Source organism: Anabrus simplex, chromosome X (assembly GCF_040414725.1).
Source record: "Anabrus simplex isolate iqAnaSimp1 chromosome X, ASM4041472v1, whole genome shotgun sequence".
Classification (NCBI taxonomy): Eukaryota; Metazoa; Arthropoda; class Insecta; order Orthoptera; family Tettigoniidae; genus Anabrus; species Anabrus simplex.
The window spans coordinates 191,991,477-192,015,701 of NC_090279.1; the positions used below are offsets into that span (position 1 = coordinate 191,991,477).

At 38.5% G+C, this 24,225-nt stretch overlaps 1 protein-coding gene across 2 annotated transcripts; it reads right to left on the reverse strand.

Annotated features, from left to right (window-relative positions):
• Positions 1–1,903: 1,903 nt before the first annotated feature.
• On the reverse strand, positions 1,904–20,611 carry Pp4-19C (protein phosphatase 19C). Of its 2 annotated transcripts, none has more exons than XM_067158643.2 (7): positions 20,458–20,611; positions 20,069–20,245; positions 19,819–19,971; positions 12,039–12,212; positions 11,792–11,918; positions 8,115–8,304; positions 1,904–2,698 (listed from the first exon to the last, which is right to left on the reverse strand). In XM_067158643.2, exons 2-7 carry the CDS (start codon positions 20,216–20,218, stop codon positions 2,569–2,571), a joined length of 924 nt encoding a protein of 307 aa, XP_067014744.1. In that variant the 5' UTR covers positions 20,219–20,245; positions 20,458–20,611; the 3' UTR covers positions 1,904–2,568. The 2 variants fall into 2 exon arrangements, with proteins under 2 accessions (XP_067014744.1, XP_067014745.1); XM_067158644.2 differs by having other exon boundaries at positions 20,479–20,591.
• Positions 20,612–24,225: the final 3,614 nt, after the last annotated feature.

The window sequence follows — 24,225 nt, forward strand, 5'->3', positions numbered from 1 at the left end:
CACCATATATCATTGCAAAGACTGTAACATCTATGTCCTTCATCTTATATTTTGTGAGGGTATGATGCACATAGGTATCACCCAAATATCACTATAAAATTTGTCACAAATGGAACATAATAATTACTTTTACACATATCAAGTGAAAAATCCCTGGCAAATTAAGAAATACCGTCGTTATTTGAGAAATATGAAAACATACTTAAGGCTTGTAGACAGGACTGGTTTATGTCGTACTACGCTGCTGGTGCTGTCTTTTGTTACTTTCTTCAGGTCCAGGGCTAGCACCGTGGAATGGGAGGGCTATGTCTGTGGATTCTCATTATCTTTGTCCATTCGCTGCAGGTGCCGTCTTTTGTTACTTTCTTCAGGTCCAAGGCTAGCACAGTGGAATGGGAGTGCTATGTCTGTAGATTCTCATTATCTTTGGCCAGTACAAACAGCAAAATGGAGGTCAAAAGAAAAATAGCATGATCCCTGGACCAATAAATATATTTTTATTTCAGTTCGAACGAAAGTAGCTCGATCCCTGGACCAATAAATCACTAGTCCACTGAATTTTTCTTATGTACATTTGCCGTACCATTTTGTCGCCTATTAAATATTGTATATCGCGATACAATTCATGAAATGTCATTGAAAAGTGAAGAATGAAACGAAAGCAAAGAACTTCAGTGAACACAGATATCACACACGAACTTGTTCAAAGTGTAAAAAAAAAGACATACGTGTGTCACCAACTTCAACACCAAATGTACTTGTAAAGTGGTAAAGTACGTATACATAATATTCTCCAAAAAACATATATTTCTTAATTTGCCAGGGATTATTTACTTGATATGTGTAAAAGTAATTATTATATTCCATTTGTGACAAATTTTATAGTGATATTTGGGTGATACCAATGCGCACTATACCCATTTTGTGAAATACCATACAAGAAAATTATTAATCATGAAGATGGTATGATTTTGTGATTTTCACCTTTTATGTATTTGGGCCATTTTTAAAAATTTAATGTTTTATGTGCCTCTACAGTAATTTATAATGGGGTTTGTTTAAGAGCGTGCAAAACCTAAATTGTAGGATATGTCAGTGCTTCGAAAACCCAACCCTCAAAGAATGAAAGGATGAAATGTGCCTTGAAGAACAATTTTTCAAACGGCCATGCATTTTCTGAGTTTTGGTTTTTCTAGACAAGGGTGGGGGAAATCACAGTAAAAGTTGTTTGATATGACTTTCGAACAGAAGCACCTACCATAAGTGGAACATTCCTAGCCTACAGAGCAGATCCCAAAGAATGCTGCTGTGCAAAGCGTGGCATGATAAATGCTGCCATTCAAAACTTATACCATGATCTCCTCCATTCTTGTCTGGGAAAAAGAAAACTCAGAAAATGCTTGGCCATTTGCAAAATCATTCTCCAAGGCATATTTCATCCTCGCTAATTTAAAATAGAGAGTTTTAGAAACAATCCAGCAATAAGTCAAAATTGCACCAGTTACTTATTCAGTAATTTTGCATTTTATTTTCAAAGTCAAAAATTTTAGTTTGCTTAAAAAAAAAAAAAAAAATCTATAAAATTTCCTAGAAGGTGTTACTATTATCGCAGAAACACCTTGTTTGGGCAAAAGAACAACTTTTTTCTCATTGTTAATTAACAGTTAAAAACATTGTTATTTAACTTACTAATATAGCAACAGATGTTCAAATCACAGTGTGTCCTTAAACTTCCTGGCAAAACTGTAATTGTTATCACTATATAATGAGCATCAACATTAGAAAATATTAGTTCCTGAGGGAAAAGGCAGCCGAGGTTTATTTCTATTTCAGAAAGGTGACAAAATGGCTACAATACCTGACATATCGTAAGGGGGTTCTAAAAAAAAGAGCCTACACGTAATGGAATTCCCCATTCTATTTTATAAGGCATAATATTTACAATAGCACAACTCTGTGAGAAAAGAATCACAATAATAATAATAAAAATAAAATAAAAATTCAATTTACAACTTCACTTCAGTCATCACACAAGTTCTTCAGTTTGATAATTCCTAATGCAGAAATGGCCTAAATTAAGGATTTCTTCAAAGTAACATTTTTCATTCACAAAAATTCTTATGCATACATACCAGCACAACAGTTGTGATACTACACACGCCAACTACTGCATTGATCATTTATAAAAACTTGGAACTTTAAAACACACAATCAGACTATCTCCAAATTTTAAACACGAAACAAAAAAATTCTCGCATCATCATGTTCCCTTTCTTATAAAGTGAGATTTGTAGTTTATTCTGGTAAAAACATTCTTGTACATTGTTCAACAACAATAAAAAAAACATTGTATGAACACATCACTATTTCATCAAAATGAGAAAGTAGACTGCAAGAGTGAACTATGGAACACAGTAATACTACAGAATATTCAATGTTTTCTTTGTTCCCCATTTATCCATCTCGTGGTTGAAGAATACTAGGTACCCAATAGAAATAGGCAGTCTCCTGTTTTATGCTTGTGAAAGTGTGTCCAGGAGAATGTTGTCGCGATCGTCTGAGGGGGCCTCAAAGAAAGTAGTCGGCTTGAGGCTTTTTTGATGGAATGCCTCTGCTCTCCTGAGGGGCCGCTTCAAAGATCGTAAAGTCGCGCTGGAGATGTTCGTTAAGTTCTAGTATCGCCGCAACATTACCACATCTGCAATTAGTACAGAATCAGAAATTAGAAGGGACAGGATTTAGCAAATAACAAACTAACCTAGTAAAACTCTAAACTCAAGTTCTCTACATGGAAGAAAACACACTAACTGCACAAAAATTTACATTTAAACAAATTAAGCAATTCATGGAAATAGGACCTCAGATTGAACAGACATGAACTGCATTTCAGAAAATTAAAAAAATCTTCTGCAGGTGGGGAATTTAAACAGTTCTCCGTACATCTCAATGCTACGTGTTCTCAGTACTGAGGCATGGACACTTGCAGCAAACTCCAGTAAAATGTGATGTTACAGACATTACTTAAGTGCTTTATTAACTACAAAAAGCACTAAAGATCATGCACACAATCAAAAAGAAAAAAAATTGCTAGTCTTACAAACATGATATATAATTAAATTTCCTATATATAAATGTTCATATGTGGTTTCTTCACAAATAATGATTTGCCTGAATCTCTTAGTTTCTAGAGCAATACGAGAGCACAGAGTCTAGGTCGCTCATGTGTTCAATGCAAAGTCTGAAAAACTTGGTGAAATGCATAGACCAATGTTACAAAAGCATCCAAAATCATCTGAAAACGAACCACACACATGGAACAGAATTTAGTAAGATCTATAATATAAGCTACAATACAGTAGAACCTCGATAATTCGAAATCGGTTAATTCAAAATCCCGTCTAATTCGAAGCAACTCTCGTTCCCGGAAACATGAGATACAGTTTTGCGTGTTATTTAAATTGTTTAATTCGAAATACGGATAATTCGTAATTCGAAGTACAATGTCGGCCCCATTACCGAAATTTAGACTTTTAATTCGAAACTGCCTTTACATTTTAAAACAGTAGTATGTTACAGAGTAATTTCAACTCGAAATGTATCCGCTCCGCGTCATAATAGAACGCGCGTTCCGGAACGTGGAAGGGTAGCTTTCCGCACTTACACTCACTTCGGTGGGTCTACAGTGCGCTTCATGATTGCTAAGTTGAATGAAATCTGAATTATTTTGTATTCAACCTTTTAAGGAACACCGTAATATCACGCAACAGGCAGTGTGCGGAAAAACAGAATCCGCGAACACTGGCGATGCCGACAGTCGACGAAAAAGCGTAGCTCAGATAATAAATTCGTAGGCACCGAACAATATTGTCATTGCCGGTGAAACTGCATTGCTTTATTTTAATGCAAGCCCAAACGGTCTTATGGTTTTAAATGGGTCATAGTAGTACGTTGCAATGCACATGGGATGGAAGCGAGAAACTTTATCCTCTCGTCATAGGAAAGTTCAATAAACCACAATGTTATAAGGACGTCGCTCACTTTCCATGCTAGTACAAAGCATCTACAAATGGAAACAGTACAGAAATCCAAAAAATAATGCATTTGCACAGGGGGGCCGGCATAATTTATCCTCGTCTTTGAATTGTGTGATTTTTTTTTTCTTACGTTGCGTGAGGTTATGTTTGTCATTGATTTATCCAAGTGCATTATTTGAACGTTGTAAATGCACCTTGTTGGATACATTTCGGAAATAGTCTTTTCCATTGCATTTGAAAGGTTTAAACTGTGAATCGAGGTGATTGTATGTATTAATGGGTCTTAGAATACTTTGTGACGCGGCAAGTGTTTACATTTCTGAAGCACGAGAGAAGTGCCATGGCGGGAAATCGTACAAGGATAGTCATAGAAAAGTTCGATTTTAAGGGCATCAGGTACTTCCTTTGTATAGTAATCCAATTAATAAAGCACTTGCACATGGGAGCCAGCATAGATTTCTCTTCGTCTTTGAATCGTGCTTTTTTTTTTCTTTTTCTTTCGTTGCGTGAGGTTATGTTTGCCAGTGAGATATCCGAGTGCATTACTTGAATACTGTAAAAGCACCTTCTTGGATACATTTTGGAAATAGTTCTTTTTTCATGGCATTTGAAGGGTATAAACTGTGAATCAAGGTTAGCTGCATGCAGTAACGGGCCATAGAATATTTTGTAACATGGCAAGGGTTGGTACTTCTGAATTGCGAATTGGGGGTTAATTCGAAATCACGTAATTCGAAGTCCGATTTTTGAGTCCCAACGACTTCGAATTAACGAGGCTTTACTGTATATATTTGCCATCAGTAGCATCACTTAACAATGTGCTATTTCTTAAGTACTTCGTGATATGGCATGCAATGAAGTGACGGAAGGCGGAAGAATCGCTCCTATTTGCATGCTGACGGGCAAAGAGGAGGAAAACTCAACCCGCTACCACAAGATTCAAACTTCATCAAATTTCTTCGAGTCTGGTCAAGGGACTGTCTTATGTCATTTCTGCCAGCTACATTTGTACCGACAATCTTCACATAATGTTTGCATGGAGCGCTGAAGCAATGCTGTGTTCTCGCAGGAAAGGAAGGATGAGCTACTACTGGTTAAAATTCATTTCAAATTGGAAAGGATTCAGTATGTGAAAGGCCAAAAGTAAACGTTACTATGTATGATAAAAAGTTCCTTTCTTTCCAATTACTAATAAATTTTCAGCCAATCACTTTTGCTGACAAAAGGTGTACATGGCAACATGCAAATATGGCAACTTTATCCTTGTTCCCTTAAATCTGCATATACTTGTCTCCCTATAATTGGTCCCTCTACTTACACAGACTCATTGCTATAATTACACTTCATATTTGTTCAACTGGTAAGAGAAGAAAAGTTGGGAAGAATTTACACAAAAGATGGAAAAAGATGGAGCTGGCAGTAAAAGAATGCTGTATGGAATTATACGAAGTAATAGAAAAGAAAGAGTTTATACACAGCTAGAGAAAGGTGGAGAGTAGATAACACATCCAGAAGAAATAAAGAGAAGATGGAAGGAGTATTTTGATAAACTGCTGAAGGTGAGAAATTTTGCAGAGGAGACTGTAGTAACACTGCACAATGACTGAACAGTAGAATATGATATAACCATTTCAGAGGTGGAATTAGCAGTTCATAAAATGAAAATGGGGAAGGCACCAGGAATGGATGAAATTAATGTGCACATGATAAAGGCTGCTGGATCTGTTAGACTACAGTGGGTGTACAGATTGTTAAAGTGCATACGGAGACAGAAAGGTGTGCCAAAAGACTGGGAAAAGGGAATAATAATAGTAACAAGAACAGAAGCAGGCCAGCGAGCACATAAAGGAGTATTTGACACAGAGAAAACTCTGCACAAAGAGAAAGAAATGTTTTGTAGTGTGATCCTTAGTAGTCCATTCACTTGCAAAAAAAAAAATTTAATACCAGTCTTTAAGAAGGGGGCAAAAAAAGTGTGTGATAATTATAGATGAATCACCCTTTTATCACAAGTGGCAAAAATATTGGGAAGAATATTAGAGAGGAGATTGAGAAGAAAGGTAGGAGAGTTGCAAGAGGAACAGTAGGGTTTTAGAAGTGGAAAATCTACAGTGGAACCAATGTTCAGCATGAGGCAATTAATGGAAAAGAGTTGGGAATATGAAAAGGATCTAGTCAAGACACTTGCAGATCTGGTAAAGGCATACGATAGTGTTTCCAGGGAGAAGATGTGGGAAACCATGGCCATAAAGAGACTGGGTACACAAACTGTAGAAATGGTGCAAGCAATGTACAGAAACTGTGTCAGCAGTGTACAAACTCCATTTGGAAAGGCAGAATGGTTTAGAAATGAAACTGGACTAAGGCAGGGGAGTGTGCTGTCGCCTTTTGTGTTTCTACAAGTTACATTACCGCACCGATATAACACCAGGAGTAGAAATGTTAGTAAGGCAGGCACTGCCGGAACAGACAGGTCCACCTAGTATGAATTGAACAAGTAAGTCACTTTACAATTATGAGGTGTTAGTTTAATAGGTTCTGTCACAACGCGTACTCTAAATTGTCAATTAAAATTTCTGTTTTACTTCATTACAGATAATCTTAAGATCCCTCACAAAGGCCAGGCAACACATCAACAGGAATAATATTCATACAAGACTGTATTAAGTGTCTAAGGATGTTCCTTGCCAATTAAGCAGCAGCCTAAAACCAAGAAACAGCCTAAGATTGTACTCTTTACAATTCCTTGTTGTCACATAAGACCCGAAGCTAAGACGCTTATAGTTTCATTCACAACAACAATCTTGACCAGCCTGCATATAACAATTGGTTTTAAATCTCCACTTGTTTTTGACAATACATTTCAACATTAGTTACATCAAGAACATGAAAATTATATATATATGGGTCAAATAAGACCCCGTGTGAATACCCTCTTTACTCAAGACTTATGTTAGAGGAAAAAAGATCCATTTTAGTTTTGGACATATTTTAAAGTTAGAATAGGACCGACAAGTTTTAATTGTGTCAAAACACCATTAATTTATGTTACATTTATGTATTGTTCACATTTCTTTAATTATTATCCTGGCATGTTACTCTTAAGGGATTATTAACGTTCATATATTATACTATATATGGTTAAATAAGGTCCCGAACCTTGACCTAAAGGTTGTGTACAGGCTGAAGATACCCAAATAATGGGTGAAACATGTACCTGATAAGTCTACATAAACTCATAGATTCACACCACATTAAACGTGGAAAATATTGAATAGGTGGTTTTATTAAATTATTCTTGAGATTTGTGTTTCTAATCATTAAGGACAAAATTGTAAAGGAGGCAAAGGGAGCATACAGGAATAGGGAAATGAAGTTTGCAGACAATATTGTGGTATGGGGAACAAACAGCAAAGAAGTACAAGAACAACTTGATGTACTGAACAAGAAAATTGAAAAGTCTGGTGTGAAAATCAGGGCAGAGAAAAGCAAGACCATGGTGATATCAAGAGGAAAAAGATAAGGGAAAGGCATTGTGAATATTGGTGGTTAAAGCCCTGAAATTGTTGACAGTTTCAAATACCTAAGCAGTGATTAAATTCAGGATACAAGGCTGGACAAGGAGATTAGCAAGAGGGTGCAACAGGGCAATGCATTTTACCAGAGTGTAAGAAACCTTGCCTAGAATAAGGAAGTGAAGAGAGATAATGTACAAAACTTATGCACTTATACTGACTTATGCAGCTGAGATCTGGACAATGACAAGTATGCAGGAGAGTAGAATTCAAGCAGTGAAATGAAGTACCTAAGAAGTATGATAGGAAAGACAAATGAAGATGTTAGAAAGGAGTTCGGAATGGAAAACCTAAACGAGAGAATTAATAGGAGTAAACTAAGATTGTTTTGGACATGGAGGAGGAAAGAATACTAAAACAGATGGAGATGAAGTTTGAGAGAAAGAGAGTGAGAGGGAGACCTAGAACAAAGTGGATCGATTCAATAAAGGGTGCAAGATGAAGAAACGTGGATTGGGACAAAATGGTGGAATGAGGATGATAAACAGCCATTGTTCACATTTACCGATAACAGTAGTTCGGCGCAGACCATACAGTGAGCACGGTCTCGTTGAAATGCCACTTGTAGCCTTCCATGACCAGTTGGTGGGCACGGCAGATCATATCGATATCATTGGCAGCATTGAACTGCAACACAACATCTGAGCCGAACAGATAGCCAGCACCCCTTGGGCTCACGCCCCAGCCTTGAGTATCTGCAACAGTAACATTACTTCGTCTTATCAAATATGTCACGCAAGCTGTCAAAATCAACTACCTAACAGGAACTGCACAAGTTTCACAAATGAAACTGTTCGTTATGTTGCATCTCGGCAACCTTCTATAATGTGTGGAACTACTGTCCCTTACACACAAAAATAATTGATATTCTATAACAATTGCTTTCAATACAAGATGAATGAACAGATGTCTACATTTCCATGCACCATAAAGGGTAATAACCAACTACCTTATTTCCTCGTGTATTAGACTCCAACTAGCTTTACAAGACAAGGAAAATTTTTAAAAATAAAATGCTTGCATATACTGTAAGATTCCCCACAACGTAAATCGTCACAGAAGAACAACTATTCCGCTTCGTGGTGAGTCCGGCCATACTACAGCTCCGATTATATAGCACAAAGAGGCAAATAGTTTCGTCCGTCCAAGCCGTGCAATGCAAGCACGCATAAAAGTCATGCAGTATGTCTGCATTTCATAGTTAAGAAATGTCTGACTCCGTAGCATATTGCAGCTCTGAAGAAATCGCACAAATACGTGAAAAGTTTTGTATGTCCGACCTGTGCACTGTAAGCATGCAACAGTCAAGCGGTAAGTCTGCGTTCTGGGTAAGATTGTCCACCTCCTCAGCCTAACAGCACAATTAGCTGTCGTTCTCAGGGCCCAAGTTCGATTCCCTGTACTGCCAGATACTTAAGAATGACAGGAAGGTTGATATGCAGTTCACTTCCACGGGGGGCGTGCCTAAAAAGTGTTACACCCCCCTTGGGATGAGGAGACTTTAGTTAAGAAATATTCATGGAAGTTGCTATTAATATATGTCCAGCCCTTAACCCATTTCTCTACTGGGTCGAATATGGAGCAAGATGAATCAACGAGTTGTTATGACTGGATGCCCTTCGTGACGTCAACCGCATCATAAGAGTTAACGAGATGGAATCAATGTGATGTAAGAGTAAATGAAACCAATTGATTATATTTACAGTCATGTGTTCACCATTTGTTTTCTTTAGTTTTTAAAATTTAGAAATACTGCCTTCCAACGAAGGTACCAGTAAAACTTCAGAATACAATCAAATTTGTTAAAGAATAGTGTAGAACCCACACATGTACACAATTTACAACCAGAAGTCATGTATTCACTGCACGAAATGGGAGCTATCGCATACTGACACCTCCTGCTGCTATAAAAGGGAATAAAAAGGGGGTATAATACACGAAGAAATATGGTCACCTTGTACTTTGTAGAGAGAGAGGTTGTATTTGATTTTGTTGGTTTCTTCATCTTGCTGTGCCATGGAGGTTTTATTGTAATGGGACAAGTTAATAGGTAGTGATCTGCTTCTAATTCTGGGCCTCGAAAAACTCTTGTATCTAAAACCATCTTTGCTAGTTTGATACTGCAAATAGCATAATCTAGTATTGATTTCATGCCTCTTGCCTTCCATGTGTATTTATGGCTGACTATGATTGAAAAAACCATTCATTAACTTTAACTGATTGTAAGTGGAGAAGTCTAATAATCCAATCCCGTTGTTGTTACAGACTTGTTCAACGAATGTGCCAATTGACTGTCCAACTTTCGCATTACCTACTCTTGCACTGAAGTCACCCATCAATAAGTAATAATCGTTCCTATTAATTTTATTCAAAACCTGTTGCAGTTTGTTGTAGAAATCTTCATTTTTGTCTTCTTCACCTTCTACTGGGGCATATACTCCAATTACAGACAGGTATCCCCTAGATATTTTCAGACGTATCCCTATTATTCGTCCATTCCAGAAGGTGTAATCTGTACTGGCAGATTTAAACCGTTTATGTATCATAATCATTATTCCTGCTTGTGCTCAATTTTCGGAAGTTACACCAGCGTAAAACTGTAGATAATGTTGTGTGCTTTTTACCTTGTATTTTCTTATTGGTCTCTGATATTATGGCATTTGAGATTTCCTTTTTTGCCAAAATGTCGTCTAGCTGTTCCTCCTTTATGAACTATACCTCGTACATTCCATGTGGCAAACATCAGGATGTTTTCTTTCTTCCACGCATTAGCCTTATTCATGCTATAATACTTTTGTTCAATCTCCGGTGTGGAAGGATTCCAAGGACTCCCCAGAACCCTAGGTCCCAATGCACTGCATAACGCAATGGCGGATTTCTCTTCCGAGCTACCACTTGGGGTAGTGCTTTCTTTAAGCGTTTTTTCCATTCTGCAATTGTATCTTTGATAGACTTGAAAGCAACGAAATGTCCCCCCAACTAGTTGCTGACAAGAAAGAGGTGAGTTCAGTGGTGGGTCTGTCACCTTTCAGCTTCTGAACCAGCTGCATGGTATTGCATTACCTCAGTACTGAAATGGAATGGTTATACCGCCATGATTTGGTCATGAGTTTAATCAACCACAGAATTAGGAAATTAAATTAACTGTAACCAGTCAACCGTCATGTGACATTTGCAATCCATGGGAAAAGTTCAGAAATGCGGGGAACGGGTACGGTATGACTGAAACAAAAAGAGCCTGTAATAATTTCTACGCCCCTGCTTGATCATTATCGATTAGCTCGTGAACAGTCTCGAAAATTCTCGTTTAAGGTAAAGGGTGATTAGGAACGGTGCCTTTATGTGAACATTAAATAACTAAAGGAATGGGTAAGACCTTAAAAAAAAGAGGCCCACATCCAAGTGCTAACATGCCTCTGAAAGAGATTGTGTTAGGCTTCTGGTTGGACAATGAGGGTATCATGTTCTGGGAGTTCCTTCCCAGAAATATAGCAGTCATGGCTGATTTTTATTGTCAACAACCAAGACGTCTCGCATTCACAATGCAAGAAAACAAACTGAGACGACATTTAAGTGTTGCTATTGCATGATAAAGCATGTCTGCAAGCTGTGTTTGGAAAGATCAAAAAACTTCTTCAAATGTAATTGAAAAATTGCCCCAACATTGGCAGAAAATCATTGATAATACAGGATATTATAGGCTATTACTGATGATAAGTGACACTGGTTGTATTGCCACTGTATTCCATAATTCTAAACATGCAACAATTAAATTAATATTAATAAATCTTGACACAGCTAAAAAACGCTACGGATTTATCCTTCAACCCGGTAATAATAGTAGTAATATAAGTTACCAAGTGCAGTTATTATAATTTGACACCAACGAGGCTACATATGTGTCAATTTCAAAGTTCCATTTTACTCTACAAGATGGCAGGGTAACTTGAATCTGTCGGGCAATCTATGGCAGAGTTTTAATTAATTTCACCAGGTAAACACTAAATATGGCACCAGAGATATGGAGTGATGTATGGCTTTCTTCTGCCCTTCAAATATCCAACTAGGCCTAGTCTGCAGGGTACAAAACAGTCATATTCTGATCTCGAAGCCGACACTACTACTGATCGACAGAGGGAGCTATTTACATAATGATGATGCACATATAAATAGACCACTAACCTTCAGGGTCCGACCAAAGAAGATCGCACATAGGACCATCATGAGGAACCTCTTGTTTTCTATCGATCGTACGTATCTGATCCAATGTCTGGATTGATGGCGACAATCCACCGTGAACACAGAAGATCTGAAAAAAGGAGAGAGAGGAAAAAAAAAAAGAAGAAACAATATAAAGATATAAATTACTTGTTAACAACTGAACTTAAATTTATATCAGCATTAAGTAGCTGCTCTAAATATTTCTTACCTTTCCATCAATTATGGCGGAGAGGCTGAGGTAATCAAAAATTTCAGTGCAGTATCTCCAAACTGTAATACTTCCATATTTTCTCAAGCATTCATCATAAAATCCATAAACTTGAGTAATCTGTCGCGATTCATGGTTGCCTCGGATTAGCGTAATACGATCAGGATATCGAACCTGTATAACAAAGAAGTTAGAAATGCACAACGGAAAATAATTTGTAAATAAACATATGCAAGAAGCCACAATACTGGGTGTCCCAAAAGTTACTTGACCAAGAAATTGAAAAATGACGAACTACAAAACCAAGGAACCTTCATTTGTGCAATTAATTTTACTATTATTTAAATAGTTGAAAACCTAGATTTACAAGAGTTGCTCACAATACTTTCCATTTACTTCAATACAGTTTTAAAAATATTGTTTTAGATTTAAACTGAAATGAAAGTTCACAGCCGGTTTCCAGTCATTTGACCGAATCACGAATGGAATGAATAAAGCCTCCATTAAGTGGCAAGGATAGGAATTGTGCCACCTGCCGAAGCCTGTCTCACTCTTCTGGGGCAATGCTTAATGAGTGATAGATGAAATGAAATATTGGAGTGTGTTGCTGGAATGAAAGATGACAGGGAAAACCGGAGTAACTGGAGAAAAACCTGTCCTGCCTCCACTTTGTCCAACACAAATCTCACAAGGAGTCACCAGAATTTGAACCACGGAACCCAGCATGAGAGGCTGACATGCTGTCACCCGAGCCACGGAGGCTCTTGTTTTAAATTATTAATATTTTTACACAAATCTTCGTCATCATTTAGCACTTCACATTCCTCTTCAATGACTGCTCTCAATATTGCAAACAGGTGCTCAAAATTCCCCGCACTGCAAAGTTTAACGACGTTACCCGGGGGGGGGGGGGCAATCAGTTGTACCACACCTTCTGATCCACTCAAAATTCCTGTCATGACGTTCCCTTACCGGTGAACTGTAATGTGGCGGAGCACCAATCTTGTTTCTAATTAAGTTTGTATTCTGAAATAAAGGATGATTTTGCAGCCGAGGTAAAACTACATCTTTTAACATTTCTAAGTACAAATCACATAGTACAGTACCATCGAAAAAGTATGGACCAACAACAAATAAAACAACCCACACATTTACACATGGAACATTTAGTTCTTTGTATAGCATCTCGTGCAGATCTGTAACACTACAATACACACAGTTGCGCCGATCAACACAACCATTTCGTTTAATAGGAAGCTTCATCCATCCAAAGAATGCGTTCTGGATAATCGTGTTCTACCTCACTGCCTCAACTCACCTCAAATCTTCTGTCAAATCTCCATACAGTTGGTGATGATACAATTTAAGTTTCAATGTCTTTGTAATAAGATTTAAAGAGCTGTATGGAATGTCAATCATAACCACCATCATCACAGGCATTTATTCGTCAAACGAATGTAAATATCTTTTTTTGGAACATCAATTGTGTCTTCTCAAGTGGCCGATTAGTCCCATTCTAGATCCACAGACTATTACAGTGATAGCACACACTAGTTGTAGCAGCAGAGGATCGTAAGACAGCGCCGCTCTTCATTCTTTCCTGCGATTCCGTCTCTCAGATTCTGATCTTCTACCCTGTTCAAAATTTATAACTCCATCATATACGATTTGGCCCCATTTTGACTTAGTTCACAGTTTTAATATTAAACGAATGTCCGTCAGTTCTGTACACAAGTTCTACACCCTACGGTAGTTTTACAAGGTGGAAAATGGTTCCCACAAATACTGAGAATAATGACGGGACAATTACACAGACCTGCTTGACTTCGGTTGTGAAGCGTAAAGTATCCCCACGACCATTACCAATGGTGGCTGTTGTAACAAGACTGTCATCATCATCCCTCTCCCTCCCCAGCAGGCTGATGGCAGTCCTGACAATATAACAAATGCACAGAGCACTAACCATGGTTTGGACAAAGATTTCTATCTACAGTTCGGTTGGATCGCACGGTCACTAATACTTATTACAGCCAGCGTCAAAATTACTGATAGTGATTGGTTAGGTCCTATTTGTCTAAAAGCAAAGTATGTGATGCACATCATGTTCACCACTGCAGTATCAATCCATCTTACTGTTATGAATAAAAAAATGCCCATTTTATCCATCACAAACACCCCCCCCCCCCCAGACGCACGTGCATACTTCAGAATGAATGACAGCTGATAATTATGTGACCCAAATCGCATAGCCACTGGCTCGGTGATACAACCTCTTTACATAGTTATAAGGGTATTCAATTTTTGTAATAAGGATGTAAAGGAGGGGGCGTGTAAGTCTCAGGTAAGACCCCAATTCAAGTATGATTCCAGTGTATGGGACCCACATCAGGATTATTTGATACGATAACTCGGGGGGGGGGGGGGAAACCCAGCACGACTTGTTCTGGACGATTTTGGAAAACAGTAGTGTTATCGGCTGGGAAGACTTAGGAATAAGGAGACAAGCTGTTTAACCCATTGCCTTGCAATGACGGAAATATCCGTCATTGTCCGCGGGTTGCCATAAATGCAATGACGGAAATTTCCGTCCACCCTCTTTATTGCTTTGTTGAGGTTTCCAAGGATACACATCGATAGTTCTTTGCAATCCCAACATGTCTACGAGATGTTGGTAATCTTATTTCAGCTATCTTTGCCCTTCAGTTACGTATTTCGCCGCCAAAGAGTCTAAATACGATCGAGTAAATTGCCGCGTAAAGCTTTAGTGAAGGTAAAGTCAACGTCATGGCCGAGTCGGATGAAGCTCGAATATTATGTTTTTTGGAGGAAAGCGATGTCAGTGATGGTTTTCCCGATGAAAGTGATACTGAATTACCTTCGAGTGACGATAGCATTAGTAATTCCAAAGAATTAGATGACGTTATTGAAGAAAATGAAGACGGGGATGCAGGTGGGCGTGTGCATAACCTAGAAAATTGAACGTGTACAAAAATAGACAATGTACTAAATAATATGTGGTGTAATCTTGCTACCACAGAGTTCAGTTCTCCAAGCCCCATAGTTTTTCTTCTGCTGAAAGAAGGTATTGATCCGGTTTGTCAGTCTTGTAATTATTATTATTATTATTTCGTTATGCCTGACTAATGAGCGCAATTAAACTAATTTAGCTGATGTTGTTGCCTTTTCCTTCTCCCAAAATCTCTTCATCTTCTCACTGTGGCTTTTCTTGCGAGGTCTGCTATGACTGCAGAGTAAAAAATCCCAAGGGAAAGAACAGGGGTGAATCCCATTATGAATGTGATAAGTGTAAGGTGGCACTGCATGTACATGAGTATTTTAAGATCTACCACACTGTGTTGAACTACTGTTAGAATGTGAACTGTGTTTCAGTGTGTTAACTTGCTGTAGCAAAAGTGTTCTCTTTTAAGCCAGATTAAATCGCAATCAATGTATATTTATTTTCAAGAAAAATTGCAGTTCAATGGGTTAACTAAGCAGTATGTTCCAAGCTGTCAGTGGAGAGATGGCGTGGAATGACGATAGTAGACAAATAAGCTTTAGTGGAGTTTTCAAAAGTAGGAAAGATCATGATATAAAGTTGGAATTAAAGATGATAAATAGGGGAAAATATACCATTTATTGCATGAAAATAAGGGATTAGAATAATTTATCAAGGGAAATGAACAAATTTTCAAGTTCTTTGAAAATGCTGAGAAAAGGTTAGGTAGGGCCTAAACAAGTGAAAGAATCTGCCACCTGGGCAACATATCACTGATGACTGATTGCAAATGTAGCAAGTTTCATAAGCCTCTTCGTACCTTTTAAGAATATTACAACAAAATACTGATAACTTACACGGATTAGAAGTAAGTTAGGTGTAACATCATAGGTGAATAAGCTTATATATGCTATAAATAGGCCAACGATGACAAATTAGCATATAGTTGGGGACAAAACATGACGGCCTCAGTTCTTGGAAGAGAGCTGGAAGCCAGCTATCAATCCCACCCTGCTGAGTTAATGAGCTCCATGTGATCCTTGCTTGGTATGGAGAGGTCGCCAAACCACTGTCTTCAGTCTTGATTCTTTCTTCATGCCGAGTGCAGTGCAGTGACCTAGTGAGCATTGATAATAGTAAGATATAAATATTACAAACATCAGGTTAGCGCAAGAGCAGTAATATGTCTGTCTTCTTCCAGTCATGAGTAAATCAAGAATCACAGTAACGAAGCGGAATTAAATCAACTGCCAGGACCTTCTCCTTCACCAAGAACTCCAACTAACAGTGACAAAAATGTAACTGGCAGAGGTGTTAAATTATGAAAACAAACTGTGATGTTGGTGAGGAACAATAATTTCTTACAAGGTGTTTAAAGAAATGGTGGTGTTATAACTGGTAAAAATTTAAATAATTTAGCAACGGAAGTGACAGGAATCTGTGTTACTACGGTGAAAAAAATAGTTAAAATCGGTAATGTCAATACCTATGTAACCCCCACTAAAAAAGTTCAGAAGCAGAAATTTTAAGTTAATATAATAGACTATTTCACTCGGGACCTGCTTTGTCGAACAGTTTTTTATAGGGTTGGTAAATCTCCAACAATAGGTGACCAAACAGAATCAATGAAACAGAAGACAGCTGGGACAGATTATCAGTTTGCAAACGAGGCAAAGACACTTTGTTGTCTTCTGAAAAGTATGGGGTTTAAATACCCGTCTGTACCTAAAAAGTGTTTAAAGGCTGAAACACCTGAAATAATTGTCTGGCAGTACAGATATCAAAGATATTAAAGATCTTCGGGTCCAAGGTTATGCTGATGTATACCTAGATGAAACGTGGTTCGACAGTAACTGTTGCAGAATGAAGAACTGGACAGACGATTCTGACAACTGTGCTGTAACAACCCCATTTAACAAAGGCAATAGAATCATTACTGTTCATTGCGGTGGACGGTTTGGTTTTATTTAGCAATGCTCTTCTACTTACACACACTAAAATGGCGGATGCTCCGGCAGATTACCAAAATCTGAAATCTTTGAAAACTGGTTTGAAAAGAAAATACTATGACACTTAGAAGGACCATCTGTGATAGTTATGGACAGTGCCTCCTACCACAGCCGATATTTAACCCTAAACCAATCAATCCTGGAAAAAAGGTTGAATCCTTCAATATGTGATCGAAAAAATATTCCGGCCACTCATCCTGTTCCTATAATAAAAGTACTTCCTGAAATTATTGTGGAGAACACAACTATTGGAGAAAGAAAAAGTATGCTGTAGACCAATTGGCAGCAGTTATGGACACAGTCTTGCGCATACTGCCACACCACTGCATTTTTAATCCTGTAGAGATGGCGTGGGCAGAGATAAAAAGGAGGACCGCATCAGAAAATCTAAGAAAGAAACCATTGGGAGAAATTATTCAATCATTGAAGGGAGCCTCTATGCTCATGACACCTGACAAGTAGAGAAATTACATCAGCCACGTGGAGAAAATAGAAAATAGCTAAAAGAACATTCTGTCAAATTTTGATAATGAGAGGATTTGTATACAGCTAACAGATTCTTCTGATTCTGAGGAGGAAGACAACAAGGATTAAGGTAAAATTTTAATAAGAAGAAATTTAATGGATTCATGGTTGATAGTTATGTATATGATGATACTGGATTTAGAATGTTAAACTGGTAGTATTTTTTGTAATTTTCTGTCCATGGAATTGCTTGTTGTACCCTTGTTGTTGTAGTAGTAGTAGCTTGCCACCTGTTCCCAACTGTGATGTATTTGTTAATTGTTTTTCTGGGGACCCACATGTCAAATTAAATGTCTATTATTCATAAATATTTGTAATAATAAAAAACAAAAACAACCTATTTGAAGCAAAACACCCTAAAGTGGGAGAAAGTGTATTGCTTTCCCTTAACTGTCAGAGACTACCATCCGGGCCACGAAAAAGCCAATATTATACTAATTATGAATAATTAATAATAATTCAGTCGTCTCTTCATTCAGTATGAATAAATTATTTCCACTTTTCAAAATGGTTTAAATTACAAAGTGCGCAGCCTATTCGTGGGATAAAACTGGGTAATTTGAACATTCATTCTTTTAACAATTATATATTAGCAACAACAAAAACAGCAGTAAATTTCATTATTATTCATGTGGCTATTTCGGCCTTATAATGTTCCGGCATTTACGTGAAAAGGAAAACTACAGGAATCATTTCAAGAACAGCCGAAAGTGGGATTTGAACCCACGGCACCTCCCGACTTCGAGTTACTACCCCGTCACCCTATCACTGAGCTAGTCCAGTTTTGTGTGTTGTTTACGTTTAAGTATTCAGGGGTCTCTCTTTGTTACCTCATAACCTACTTTAGATCGCCATGATACAATATTAACATTATTTTTTTCATGTCTAAATTACCGAGCTATAATAATAATAATAATAATAATAATAATAATAATACCGTTTACATCGAAATGACAAATAAATTCCATGAAAATGTTTTAATCCTGCTCAGGTTTGTTTGGTGCTAATGAGGTAGAATATTTGACAACTCTGACTATGGCAAATGTAGTAAATCCTACAAGCCATTAATAGACACCAGGCTGCCACTGGAGGGTAGTGGTGTGAGGCGAGGTAGTCACGTTTTGTCCCCAATTATATACACCTTAAAGTCAAACTGCTTATGCTGAGCAATATATACAGATGAATGGCGAGAAGTCATACAAGTCTACTCTACTTCTCCCCGCATATAGTCGTAAAACCTGAACAAAGTCACATTAATTAAAGTAGGCCAATAATTTGACATTTCACACTAATTCACTGCCATAGTAATGATGATGACATGCATTACCCCACATTCATATCGCTGAGTATGTTGGCTGCGCAGTTCAGGTCATACACTTTTGAGCTTACATTTGGGAGATGGTGGATGCGAACTGCACTGTCAGCAAACCTAATGATGGTTTTTCGTGGCTTCCCCATTTTCACACCAAGCAAACGTATTAGTGATATACCATCGAGTTAGTGGTAATAAAGGTGATACATGAGCTGAATGAAACCAGGTAGGTCAAGTGTTCACACGTTGTCAATAAAAAATTTGTAATATTCAAGAAATAGGCCTATAACGAGTATACTGTAATGTGTTTGGGTTGACTTACAGGTCGAAATTACATAATACACCGTGCTCCAGAGAGAAGAGGCACAGACAGTATATAATCACAGAATTAATTCACACCTATGCAACATGTCAGAAAGGGTGAAGGTAAGCTTTTGTGGTTACTGAGAGAACACAATGTAATTCCCAATTTTTAGCACTTAAAGGTAATTTACAATAATGATGAATCCGTGCAGTGAGTTTATTATGTCACCTTGCCTACAATAACCAATAAGACTGTACTACAAGAATATGAAACTATACCCCCCAACCTCACAGCACAGCATCTATTTTTAGCAAATGAACAATATCTGTGTAAGCTGAGTGACCAATTATGCGAGAAAGATATCAAGAAGTGTAATTCGAGACTCTTCAATCAATGAGCTTATTAAGGACTAACACTACCGGTAACGCACGTTGTGTGCACTGAATATATTATTATAATCTTTCATTTACAATTGCAACGCAAGAGAACCCCATGAATATATTTCACCAAATTCAATACTGCATACATACATGTTAAAGTATGATATTAAGATAGATTAGTAAAGAGGGCAGCAACTAACATTTCAACTGAATTGCACCAAACTGAATGAAAATGAAAAATTCGTTACCCACCTTTAATGCTAATAGCAGAAGGAAAGTTTCTACACTATAAAATCCTCGATCCACAAAATCGCCCATAAAGAGGTAGTTGGTCTCTGGAACATCTCCTCCAACTTTGAACAATTCCTTCAGATCATAGAATTGCCCATGGATATCTCCACATACCTGAGAAAAGTGACATACAATATTAAGATAAATTAATTTCTAAAAAGTCTAAATCAATTACATTTATAAATTTTCTTTAACAAGTTACAAAACTTACAGTAACTGGTGAGTCAACTCTCTGAACGTTGCTTTCTTCCACCAAAATTTCTCGAGCTTTAGCACATAGTGCTTTCACTTCCGATTCTTTGATAATTTCACACTTTTTCAGTTGTTCTATTTGTCGATCGAGGTCACTTGATTCAGACATCTCCGGCGTAGAGTGTATATCTGAAAACTGAAAGTCAATTTAGCTATATAAGTGAACTGCACTGAACAGGTTAAATACGCGGAATCAATACACGTATTCTAAAGCTGATTCCTTATCACAATCAATGCAATGAAGATGCCAGTGATGACACAGTCCAGCTTTAATATATGCGAAACCTTTCGGCGAAATTACAAACTTCCAGGTATTCCACAATATTCGCTGAAGAGTGGCAGGATTACCTTTCTCTTGGTAGCACGCACCTAAACAAAACTAAGACGTCACTTATTTCCGAACATCAAGACAGAAATACACCACTCCGCCATTAGTGTTCCGCAGATCTTGACAGAGGAAATAACAATTCTGATCTTTTCTTATTGGATGATTCAAATACGTACACCAATCACAACATGAGTCACCAAGTCACTGCCTCCTATATGCAATTTTGTTGGTATGATGTACGTATGTGTCCGTATTTCGTTTGAAACATTTAATAAGTAAAATAATGCCTTAAATTAATCTATCCCCATATCTACAAACTGAACTCATGAATAAGGAGTGATTCTCCTGTAGTTTCAAAATTATCACTTTGATACAAATCTTTTTGAGATACAGGCAGCGAGCAAGCGATCAATAAGGCCATGGGACCTCTTTGCTGCGAAGCATCATGGGAAAGCATCATAGTGGTCCCGAGTTGTAGTGTCTGTCAGTGTTATTTTTAATACGTTTTATTATGAAGTGTTGATGCTAAGTGCGGGTGTTGTGCATAGGAAGACTATAGTTAACCGAGAATTTTAGCAGCCCAAGGAATACGTCTGCAATGGGAAACATACACACCGTGGGACCAAATGAAGCCCTCATCGTTTCAGGTAGGCGTAACTTGACATGTTTTTGCACGAAATATTACAACATGAGGAAAACACTTGTACCCTTTGATGCATTTGCTGTTTTATGACGTTATAAAATAACATACCCCGATATTATAATTCCTGTTGCAATATCAGTGGAAATATGTTAATTCGCCTCGTCTTTAGACGCTAATTTTGCACATTCCACTGTGTTCAAATGTGCAGCTCCCTGCTGCATGGCCATTTAAACTTCCTGCCAGCTTACTATTAATAAATTACTATGTATGTCCTAGGATATGGGCAGGAAATACACTTGATGTGGGTTTCTAAAAATATCGACAGTTCTTAGTTTGGCCATATATTTATTTAATCTAAAAACTGAGGGTGGATTGATAATGTAAACAAATGTGCTGCTGTCCCAATACATGGCATGTATTGCATATTTTTTTCGAAGAGGGGATTTCGTTAAATAGAAAATCGTGCGTTTGTGTCTTTTCCCCTAATTTTAAGAAACCATACAAAGTAAGCACAAAACTTTAGAGGCTTCTCAGTCGTTCATCCCCCTTGGTTTTACAGTACTGGTATTAGATTACACAAATCTGGGAACACAGTGGCTGATCGTTAAAATTTATTACACAGTGGTGCGGGAATTTAAAGATACAAATAGTACGTACACTTGTTAATGTGGCATTTGCCAAACACCGCTGCTTCGGTCTATTTTCCGATGATTGTTTTCTAGCTTTTCTCTCATTAATCTGTGCATCATTTTGGTTTCCATTTAATTTCTCGATTATCATATGCATAAGTTTTACGGCCCGTGCGGCCTCCCTCCTACAGAGATCCTGAAGTTGGGAAGAAGAGCGTGCACGGGGCGACCACAGGGTTCTTAATTGAGTCGGGCATACATTCTACTTATGTCTCACTCTTCGCTTTTATCTTTCAACCTCACTATGTTAATTCTCGTTCTTTTCCGAACTCGACGGTATTAGGTATTCAGGATCTCCCAGGAATCTTTCATCTTCACGTATTTTATTGCCCTTTCCTTTGCGACACCTTAATTCTTCGAAGACTCGTACCTTATGTTTGACTACTGTTATTGTTTTTACGTCCCACTAACTACTTTTTCGGAGACGCCGAGGTGCCGGAATTTTGTCCCGCAGTCTTATCTTTTCCTCTTCGGATTAGAGTCGAAAAGAGATGTTTTCTATTTATAGGCCCCGTTCAACAGTAATTACTACCACGAACGTCTCTTGCTGAATTGCAGGTTATTCAACTTTTATTGTGCCTCCCATTGTAGCAACTTGTCGTAAAGACACCTGCTTATTTAGTTGGCACGACAGATATCTCCAGTCGTAAATGTGACAGATTTGGCGAAAGAAGAGGGGATTACGATGACAAGAGCATGAGACATTTTATAGCAGTACGAGCGATACCATACCGGGTGAGTTGGCCGTGCGGTTAGGGGCGCGCAGTTGTGAGCTTGCATCCGGGAGATAGTGGGTTCGAGCCCCAATGTTCGCAGCCCTGAAGATAGTTTTCCGTGGCTTTTCACACCAAGCAAATGCTGGGGCTGTGCCTTAATTAAAGCCACGGCCGGTTCTTTCCCTTTCCTATCTCGTCGTCGCCATAAGACCTATCTGTGTCGGTGCGACGTAAAGCAACTAACAAAAAAAGGGGGGGGAAGGTGGACAGGTTTTACTCCGGTTTTCCCCGTCATCTTTCATTTCGGCAACACTGTCCGATATAATTCTATTTCACCTGTCAGTCATTAATCATTGCCCCAGAGGAGTGCGATAGGTTTCGGCAGCCGGCACAATTCCTAATCCTCGCCGCCAGATGGTCGTCATCCAGTAAGGCGCCCGTTTCTCTGCCATGAGTGCACTTCGTGGCGCGTGTGGTGTTTGTTGACGACGTTCTATCTTGAGTTCGTGGAATTTTTACAAAAGAAAATGAGCAGAAACTTATAATAAACAGGTGAAAATCGACTCAATGGGTTGGCTGTTTTGAATATTCACAGATACATAACTGTAAAACCAACTGATCTCTTCTTAGAAGAAGCCTCAAAAGTTGGATTTTAGATTGTAATCTGAACATACTATCCGCCGTAAAGCTACTCAGCTCGATCAAATTGTACTTGTTCTGTATTTTAATAAGATTTTTTAGTGTACAAGTACTGCAATCTGAATATCAGAACCTAATTCACTTGTTTCAGTGTCCTTACAATGGCACATGCATGTGCGCATGCGCTCTACACACGTACAATCACCTTCATTGTGTTCTATCATCATTTTGTAACTATACCCTTCCCCCGTATTGGTCGATTACGCTGCTAATTAGCATTATTTGTTGTATTCTTATTCAGTATGGGTGACAGAGAGAATAGGCCATAATTTATTGTAAACTACAAACTGCAGGCTTGTTTGCTTCATAGTCATTCGTTCCTAATTGAAGAGAGAGACTCTTGGCCGGAGAGAGGGTGTAACCCTTTAGATGGCCCGCCTCACCCCTTCAGGGTGGGAATGTAAACTGATGATGATGATAATCGTGGTGGTGGCACGGTTATGGTGAAGTGAGAGAGAGGGAGAGACAGGATTCATGAATACAGCCTGGTGATACTGCAATGACTCACTCACTCACTCTGCGCAGAACGCTCTGACTCACCGACCTTCCTGCGTACTCCGAGGGCGACTAGTGGCGCAACTAGTTGCTCAGGCGAGTCGCGGGCCACTGAATCAAATGGGACCTATTAGCCGTGGGCGATTAATGGCGCAACTAGTTGCTCAGGCGAATCGCGGACCATTGAATCAAGTGGGACCTATTAGCCGCGGGCGACTAATGGCGCAACTAGTTGCTCAGGCGAGTCGCGGACCGTTGATTCAAATGGGACCTATTAGCCGTGGGCGACTAATGGCGCAACTAGTTACTCAGGCGAGTCGCGGACCATTGAATCAAATGGGACCTATTAGCCGTGGGCGACTAATGACGCAACTAGTTGCTCAGGCGAGTCGCGGACCATTGAATAAAGTGGGACCTATTAGCCGTGGGCGACTAATGGCGCAACTAGTTGCTCAGGCGAGTCGCGGACCATTGAATCAAGTGGAACCTATTAGCCGTGGGCGACTAATGGCGCAACTAGTTACTCAGGTGAGTCGCGGACCATTG

Bases quoted from the DNA above. Each gene is read 5' to 3' on its own strand.
- Pp4-19C (XM_067158643.2), bottom strand. From the start codon at position 20,218: ATGTCTGAATCAAGTGACCTCGATCGACAAATAGAACAACTGAAAAAG. The intron at 19,972-20,068 runs GTAAGTTTTGTA...CACTTTTCTCAG, and splicing joins GAGTTGACTCACCAGTTACT to GTATGTGGAGATATCCATGG. The intron at 12,213-19,818 runs GTGGGTAACGAA...TTTGTTATACAG, and splicing joins TTCTGCTATTAGCATTAAAG to GTTCGATATCCTGATCGTAT.